Source organism: Rhinolophus sinicus, linkage group LG07 (assembly GCF_036562045.2).
Source record: "Rhinolophus sinicus isolate RSC01 linkage group LG07, ASM3656204v1, whole genome shotgun sequence".
Lineage (NCBI taxonomy): Eukaryota > Metazoa > Chordata > Mammalia > Chiroptera > Rhinolophidae > Rhinolophus > Rhinolophus sinicus.
The window spans coordinates 49,529,064-49,538,125 of NC_133757.1; the positions used below are offsets into that span (position 1 = coordinate 49,529,064).

The 9,062-nt window shown below is 37.3% G+C and overlaps 1 protein-coding gene across 1 annotated transcript; it reads left to right on the top strand.

Annotated features, from left to right (window-relative positions):
* The first annotated feature begins 1,996 nt into the window (after window positions 1-1,996).
* On the top strand, window positions 1,997-8,644 carry ANAPC16 (anaphase promoting complex subunit 16). Its single transcript, XM_019745953.2, has 3 exons — window positions 1,997-2,138; window positions 7,045-7,119; window positions 7,834-8,644. The coding sequence occupies exons 1-3, from the start codon at window positions 1,997-1,999 to the stop codon at window positions 7,947-7,949; spliced, it is 333 nt and encodes a 110-aa protein (XP_019601512.1). The 3' UTR covers window positions 7,950-8,644.
* Window positions 8,645-9,062: the final 418 nt, after the last annotated feature.

A 9,062-nucleotide genomic window follows, 5' to 3' on the forward strand; every position in this document is an offset into this window, starting at 1 on the left:
AATGGAATGAAAGGGAATTTCTTTGATTATATTCAGTTTAGAAGTTACACTGTATCTAGCCTTTGATGTCTTTCCTCACTGGCAGAGTAGCTTAAGTGCTCTGCAGAGCAACTTGATTTCAAAATATAAAGTATCCCTTGCATTTGCAACTGAATAAAGCATATATCAGGGTGTGGGAAAAAGATTAGTTTTAAGTCTTAGGTGAGATATATAAACAGTTCACAGTGGGTTCTATTCTGAACTCACGGAAAATAAAGAGTGCACTACTCTTCAAAAGATAGCTAAGTTGTCTGCATCCTTTATTTAGATCCCAGCAGGAATCCATTTAGAAATTTGGACCTGGTCCATTAGTGCTTAAGTTCTTTTTAAAGAGCATTTAAAAACTTGTCAGGCTATATTTTGAGCTAGTGTGGTCCAAAGGATTACATATGAATCTAACTTGAAAAGTTGTTGCCTCTATGGATATGAATATAATTTGCAAAGTTATAGAGCTCAGAGGAAAAAAGGAAAGATGCTCTAATACAAAATTGAAAATGTCATTAGTCAATCTGATTTTTAAGTAGGCTGACATTCTAATTATAGCGGTTTCCTTACTGTTCCCCTATCCCTCTTCAGTATTAATCAGTATTACTTATAGACATACAATGAAATGAGAAACTAAGCTTTGCTTCCCCCACAATCTTAAATCATCATCACAAATTAAAGAAACAGAACAGCCAGATTTTCAGAAATGCACAGGATATCATTTTCCTTGCTAGGAAACTGGATTATGTATATGTAGGATTTATAACTGCATAGAATTTCCTCATTTTGTCTATTTTTTCAAAAACAAGTTTCAGCTTTTTTTAACAAACTTTTGCATTTCATAATTAGCAAGAAAAAAAATTCAGCTAAAATTCTCTGATCATTACAGAGGGAAAGTCACTTTTTAAAAATCGGTTTAAAGTCATTTTTATCTTTTTTTTAATTGAGCTAAAATCACCTAACATGAATTAACCATTAGCCATCAATTAACATCAAATAAAATTGAAAACACAGCTCTTCGATCACACTAGTTTTACAGCCACATGAGGCTAGTGGCTACCATATTGGACAGTGCAGAAATAGAGCATTAGAATATCTCCATAATGACAGAAAGTTGCTAGCACAGTAGACTAGACCATTTTTTAAAGAAAACACACTTTTTAGACTTGTAAACGTATGGTATAAGCTATTATGGCAAAAGTAGTGTGGTTTTTTTGAACTTTCATAAGGAGTCATGTATTCAGTATAGATTTTTCTCATCTACATTTGGACTTTCTGATTTTTTGAAATGACATAGTGTTAACCACCACAGCTGCTCTATTTCTAATAGGCCATGAAATCAGAGGTCACTTCCTGAGCTATTTTGTTCCAGTTTTGGGACGCCACCAAGTGATCAACTTGCGTATTACATTTGGATGAAATTTTTTTTTTAATTTTTTAATGAAAGGGCCAATATGTGTTTTCTAACCAATTCCCCTTCCTTGGGAACAGAACACAGTGTTATTCTGGAATTTTATTTGGAAAATTTTCTAAGTGGATTTTTGGTGTGGCTTGGTCAGGATGTATCCAAGACAAACTGTCCTATGAGGCATGGTTGTTTTATCCTCATATAATTTATTTCCTCAGTCAAATTGCTACCTTGGCACTGTCCTGTCACCCCTTCATAACCCATAAATCACCCAGTCAATCCCAAGCGACATGAACAGTTTGCTAATGGTAGGAAATAGTTTTAAGTAGAAAAACTAAGAATAAACATAATCTTCACTTAAATTCTGAGTGACATTTTGGCCTGAGGCAGCAATAAAAAATTGTGGGAGTAGAGAGGGTAGAAAAAAGGGTAGCTAATTCTTTACTAAACTTATGCTGGCTTTTATGGCAGCTAGAATGAAATGTTGTCAGTCTCACTCCCATAAACTTGCCAACTGCTGTTTTTCTTTCTCTGTAGTGAAGTGAGAATTCTACTAAAGAGGAAATGGCTGCTTCTTCCTCTTCCTCCTCAGCTGGTGGGGTCAGTGGAAGTTCTGTCACTGGATCTGGTTTCAGTGTCTCCGACCTTGCCCCACCACGGAAAGCCCTTTTCACCTACCCCAAAGGAGCTGGAGAGATGTTAGAAGGTGATCTCATGCTGCTTTTTGCTGAATAATTGGCTTCAGACCTGCAATGAATGTTAATTGTAAAGAAGCTATTAAGTGGGTTAGAGATGAATTTGCCCTGATTTCAGCTCTACATTTCATCTTTTGTCCCCATTTCAAAATGATATCTTTAAAACACAAATCTCTCTCCAGAATCAGAATTGTGGAGCTGAAAAACACTTTGGAAATCAAGGAGGTCATCTAGAGTTATGTAGGTCCAGAAATGTTAAAGTGGTGTGATCATGGTAAAGACCAAGTCAGCTCAGGAACCAGGAATTCTCTTGACGTCCTGTTCCAGTTTGCTTTATCTGTCTCCCTATGATTATAGTAGATCTTTTTTTGTTGTTGTTATATGGTTTATTTACAGATAGATTAACCCCAACAAAAAGGTTCTGAGAGGAAATCAAAACTAACATACTTCTGTTATATGTGAAGAAGACTGCTGGCCCACTGCAGAGCAGTGCTGCTGTGGGGTTTTTCTAGCACTGGAGCTGAATTGTGTTTCATACTGCCCACCATCTTATTCAGCACACATTTGCATACTGGCTGGGCAAGATCAGGGCACAGGCTGTAAGCATGAACCAGCACTGGTATCTGGAATTCATCAGATTCATGTCACTTTAGGAGCTACATCAATGAATTCTTAATAAGGAGCATAAAAATCACCTGTTGAGCTCATTAAATGCACATTTCTGGCCCACCTTAGAGATTCTGAATTAATCCAGCACAGGAACCATTTTTTTTTTTTTTTTTTTACTTTTATTTATTTACGTGTGTTTTCCCAGGACCCATCAGCTCCAAGTCAAGTAGTTGTTTCAATCGAGTTGTGGAGGGCGCAGCTCACAGTGGCCCATGTGGGGATCGAACAGGCAACCGTGGTGTTATGAGCACCGTGCTCTAACCAGCTGAGCTAACCGGCCACCCCAGAAAACCTTCATTTTTGACTAACATCCAGGGGAATCTCATGAAAATGGTCCTTAATTATTAAACTATTCATCATACTTTGAAAAAAATCAGCAAAGAACCTATTAAGGACTCAAAATCTACTTGATTCTAGCACTTTTGTACTTAATTATAGATCTTTTTTGCTTTAAATATTGCAAATTTCAGCAACAAGTACATTTAATCTGGAAATGTCTCTGAGAAAGTTACAAACTATAGTTAGGAATCGGTTTCTGGGGGGTGATCTTTTTCACTTATATCAGGTATAATAAAAAGCAGAGTTTTGTGTTAAGCCAGGGCAAACAGAAGAATCATTTTGACAGGAAAACATAGAAAGACTGGGACCATAAGGCTTTCTCGAATTGGTTCAAATCATAATTAGTAGAGTAGACAACCAGGTAGCATAGTTAGTGATACATCTGCAATGTATTTATTAATACTACTGTCTTTACCTTTTCATTTTCTTCCATTATGTTAACTAAATACTCAAGTTAGTATCACTGAGTCTGGAGGGAGTAAACAATTGAGGCCTTGTTTACCATATTTGGCACTAAAAATATATCATGACTTCAATTATACACAGCAGAGACCTGGTGTTAAGGAAGTTCCCCACAAAACAAATGAAAAAGTTGGAGGCATTTAAACTGCTTAATGAGTTTTATAGCTGCAGGAGAGGAATCAATGTTTAACAATGGATTCTGAGATTGAAGTCATTTAAATTCTAGCTACAGAAGGAATTTAATACTGGAGGTACCTCTTAAGTCTCAAAGCTATCAGCATTCTTTGTCAGTATACACCAGATTACTTAGAAACATTAAAAAAGAAAGGTTTCTGAAATTAATCTGAATGTTGATGTTCTAACAATATAGTTCTGTCTGTTTTTTTTCCATCCCAGTGTGCTTTATGAAGGAATGGGTTGGCTTTCTAGTGCAGGGTGAATTTATATTAAGTTTAAATTCACAGTGCACAATTGTGATTCTTTTTCTCAGATGTAAAGTTTCACCCATATTTAAAGATGCTTACACTTTAAGGACAGACAATGAAAAATTAGAGATGGCAATCCCTGAACTATCCCAGTTAACTCAAGAATGTTAAACTAAAAATTTAACATTAAATTGAAAATTTAGTATTCCTAAATGTGAGTTAATAAAGATAGTAGATTTGGAAGCATCTTCTACCCTGTTTATAAGTGATACTATTATGCAATTAACACACAATGTACCGAACCATTTTTCTTAACAGTTTTAATTGAATATGAAAATAGAGTAGGAAGGGTTGCCTGTTCAGGGTAAAGAACAAAATCAGGAATCAAGGTTGGATGCATTTATAATCTTAACAGGTTCAACTTGATCTCTCATCCTCCTAAGTCTAGGATAATAAGCCCAAATAACCTGTAGTTAACCTTGTGAATTAACCTTTGTGTGCACCTACTTACTCTCTCATAACAGACGCCTCACATAAGCAGTATACAGCAGTTTTCAGCATTCTCCTGCCCGTGGCTAAGATTGTCCTTATCCAGTTATTAATGAGCAAATTAGACACTGCCTTCCAGCCCAGAAGTGGCTGAATTTTAGTGACATTGTAGGCCACTGAAGTATAAATTATGTGACCTTGTCTGGTTTCCTGCTGTGAGGTAATATTCTTTTAAGTGAATTTGTTAGCATCCTGTTTATTGGAATTGCAGTGGTGTTAGATTTGGGCAATTTACTGAACTTTTCCCTCTTTATAACCTTTGCTTGTCTCTTAAGAGGAAAGCTGATGTATTGCTACTTGGTGTGTTACAAAGGGTTTGATTACAATTTCTAAATGGAAGACAGATTGCCCCAGGCTGACTCCTCTCTGGAGAAATTCCAGGCTTTAAATTGGTACAGATATCACATTTAATCGGATGTGGCTAAGAAGCAGTGGACTTTGTGGTTAACACAGAGCTGCAAATCAGCAAAAGTGTGTTCCATAGGCATATAGAGTGGCAGAGTGACAGCGGCGAAGGAATATAGAAAGGCATATAGAGTACCTTTTTGAAAGATTAGCCTACATCCTTTTGCTTTGAAGTTTATTACCAAGGGAAGTATGCAAATATTAGGTTGGTGAGAAAGTAATTGCAGTTTTTGCAATTATTTTTTACCTTTTAAACCACAATAACTTTTGCACCAACCTTATACTATAATTTAAACATTTTATCCTAATAGCACCTGTGATTAAATGTAAGTGGAAGGCGCACTTCCTAGAGCTTCCAGCTACATCTTGGTCCCTGATCCTTTTAGTCCATAACCCCCACTGCCTTGTGTAAGATCCTAAAGTTCAGATAATTCAGGATCAAACCCCCTGAGAAGTGAGCTGTAATTCTCTATGCTTGTTCTTTCTAAAATAAAATTGACTTATAATTTGAATCTTTAAGCCAGGGTATGAATAGGATAAGGAACACTGGCATATCTACACATAAGAGTCATAATAAATTGGCCTCATTGGTGTCAAATGTTCACACAGTCCCTCTTCTCATAGTGGCATTCATACTTATTTGCTGCCCAATGATCTAAAAAACTCAGTGATATCATTAGCTCACCTAGATCTTTAAACTGGACAGTCAGTATAATATTCATTTAATTGAAAATACAATTTTTTTGCTCAGTTAGATGATCTGCTCACAGATGACTTAATGGGGGTGGGAGGAGGAAGTAGGATCATATCCCATATATCACAGTATGTAGAATAGAGGTTGAATTTAAAGAATGGAACACTCGACCTAAAATACATATCACTTTATGAAATAGATTATATTTTGCAATAATGTATAAATGTATGAAAATAATTATATTTTCATTTCTCTTTTTTTGCATCAATTTTGAAGGTAGTATGGGACAGAAGCCCTCTTGGTTGTATATTCAGGCCATTTGGACACAATATCTGTGCGTTTTCGTATTGTTTACCATGACTTCTGAAATAAGGTCTGCCTTGTGTGAAACAGCATGAAGCCAGAATGGTCAGTCCTAACTCCGTGTCACCTAATACTGTCTGACACACAAACCCATGATTGATGGGTGAGTGCTTGACACCTAGTAGTGCTGGCATGAACTACCACCTAAAAAAAAAAAGACAGCTGTGTCCTTGCCCTCCATTTGTTTTAGAATTTTTGCAATAAGGAACCTTGTCGAGCTACCCTTCTAAAAGTCCTATTTTCTTCCATGAGCTCTATGTCTTTTGGGGTATGTTTTGCTGTCTTCAGCCGTTGCCTGACAAGGAATAACATGAACTAGCTCAAATTTCACAATCATCTTCCAAGTGCTGTGGTGACTGCGTTAGCTACCTTCTTATTGCCAGTTCTTGGCACCAGTACAATGCTAGGTTCTGAAACTGCACTATACTGTTATCGCCAACCAAATTGCAGTGTTTTGGTTCAGTTGGAAAATCAAGGTTACAATTTGCGTTTACAGAATGAAATTTCCCAGCAGTGTTTTGACATGGTCATAGTGATGTAATTTGATACACTAAAAATCAACAACAGCTATTTTTCCCTTGGCTGTACTTTTTAGAATGAAAATGATTTTAGAGTTTTGTGTTTTGATAGCAGCGGGGTCACCGGGCCAAATGTGTCAGCTGTCAGTGTTTGCCTGACATACGCGTACAGAAGAGGAGAACATGAAGAAACTATCAGCTTGGGAGGGGGGAAATGTTGACCAGGACATCAGACTGAGGTTTCTTGTTTTTGTTTTTATAAACACTATTTTTAAACTCTTAAACAAGTAGAGGGACTATTTTAATATTCTAGGTATAGAAGTAGCTTTTATGCAGAGTAGTATTAGTTCTAAATGAAACAGAGGCCCTCTTTTTAAACACTGAAAAGTAGACCCTGAATGTAAAAGCAAGGAAAAGAATGGACATGTTTACTTGGTTTACAGGAGCCATAAAACCCTTAGGGCAAATTAAAACTTCTCTCTTTTGTCTGTAGATGGCTCTGAGAGATTCCTTTGCGAATCTGTTTTCAGCTATCAAGTGGCATCTACGCTTAAACAGGTGAAACATGGTAAGCATATGAGTGTTGTGTACTTAACTCTGAGAATAAATGTACTGGGGTGGGGTGGGGTATAAAAGGGCTTTCACAAAGATCATTGTGTTCTTGTCAAACTCCCGAAATTCAGCAAGGCTGTTTAAGTGGACTTTCTAAATTACCTGCAAGCAAGAACATTCTACAGCCTTAATCCAGACATACGTCTACATTAAGGCTTAAAGTTAAAGTCAAAAGGATTAAGTTTTCTAGGGGAGTTAATGCTTCCTACTCCTCTTGTGTTGCTTTTTCCTCTCCTTTCTGAAACCTTTTACTGTTGTCCTCTACTGGTTATCATAGCTTCATCTTCAAGTCCTTCTGTAATACTTCATGACCTACCTGGATTCTGAGATCCTCGCAGCACCTTTTCTGTCCCATCATGCCTCACCAGGCCTTCATTCATGCATCAGGGAACTTGTTCCCCAGCAGACCATTTCTCCATTGAAGGCATCAGGTGGGGGGGAAGCTGCAATTGCCTGTAACCATAGGATCTTATACACATCACTATGACATGGAGAATAGGTACTACTTTTTAAGATTAAGTCTTCTGAACAACATAGACTAAGACCCATCATTAGAATAGTGAGGGAAAAACTTCTAGAAATCATTTTTTAACCAATCATGGTGGTTGGTGACTGTCTCATGAGAAATACCTTAAGCTGTATTATATGTTACCTCCTTGACTCGTTACAGATCAGCAAGTTGCTCGGATGGAAAAACTAGCTGGTTTGGTAGAAGAGCTGGAGGCAGATGAGTGGCGATTTAAACCCATCGAGCAGCTGCTGGGGTTCACACCATCTTCAGGCTGACCTTGCCTGGATGGTCACTGGCGTGCACAGCACCGGCAGAGCCAGCGCGGGACCTTTCTCATAGCTCACGTAGCCATCCAGAGAGGCACAGCTCTGTTGCTGAATTGTTCATTCACATCCATACTCGGTTTCTCTGTATCTATCCACAAGCAACAAATATTTAAACGTATGATCTTACGGGGAAAATTTTTGTTTGTTTGTTTTTAAAAAGCATTGAGAATTAGATTAAGACAATTGGCATCAGAGAACCAGGAGGTTTGGGTTTAATCACAAACCAGGTAAGACACATGCCGGAACTGGCCATCTGAATGGCGTCTCTGCTGACACTCATGCGCTGCATGGGATCCTCACCAGTCAAGTCCAAGGTCAGGATCTGGAGTTATAAAATTCAGCATTTCTGACCTAAAACAGTTCTTTTTTGAAGATGAATGTTACTTCAACTCAGCACCAGTCCAAATGAGAAATTTTTAAATGTTCAGGTTTTTTTTCTGTTTTTAAACATCTAATTCTATAGATTCTAATATCTTGTAACCTCTTCCAGACATGCTAAGTGTTGGCCAAAAGAATTGCTTTTTGAATGGTGAAGCACTTGTAAATATAAAGCAGGGAGCAAAATCCTTTAAAAATGGAAATCCTGAGTTCACCTTGTTGGTGGACTAAAGCAATTCTTTAGCAAATAAATCCTTTAAAAGGGCTCCAAATTGGTTTCTTTATCTTTTCAAAGTCTCAGGGTTTGGGCTAGTGGGGAGAGGTCAAATTACTTTTTATAAGAAGGTAATCTGAAAACCATTTCTCCTAAGCAAATGGTAGATTTGCTTTATCTCAAGGATATTTGTCTTTACAGACGTATATGAATTTATCTTATCAATATCAGAGTAGGTTTTTATATCATAATGGGGGAATACCTGGAAAGCTGAGTGGTGTCCTTTATTCTCCCTCATGGGACCCCAGGGTCCACACTGCACAGTTAGGAGAATCATTTATTAGATTTTATGCAAATTTTGCCTCAGGCAACATTTGTCTTTCTCTTCATTAATAACTTGTACCTGACCTGCTTAGCATTGCTTAATTATAAATATAAATCTCAGGAGCAATTGGCCTTAATCTCAGGAG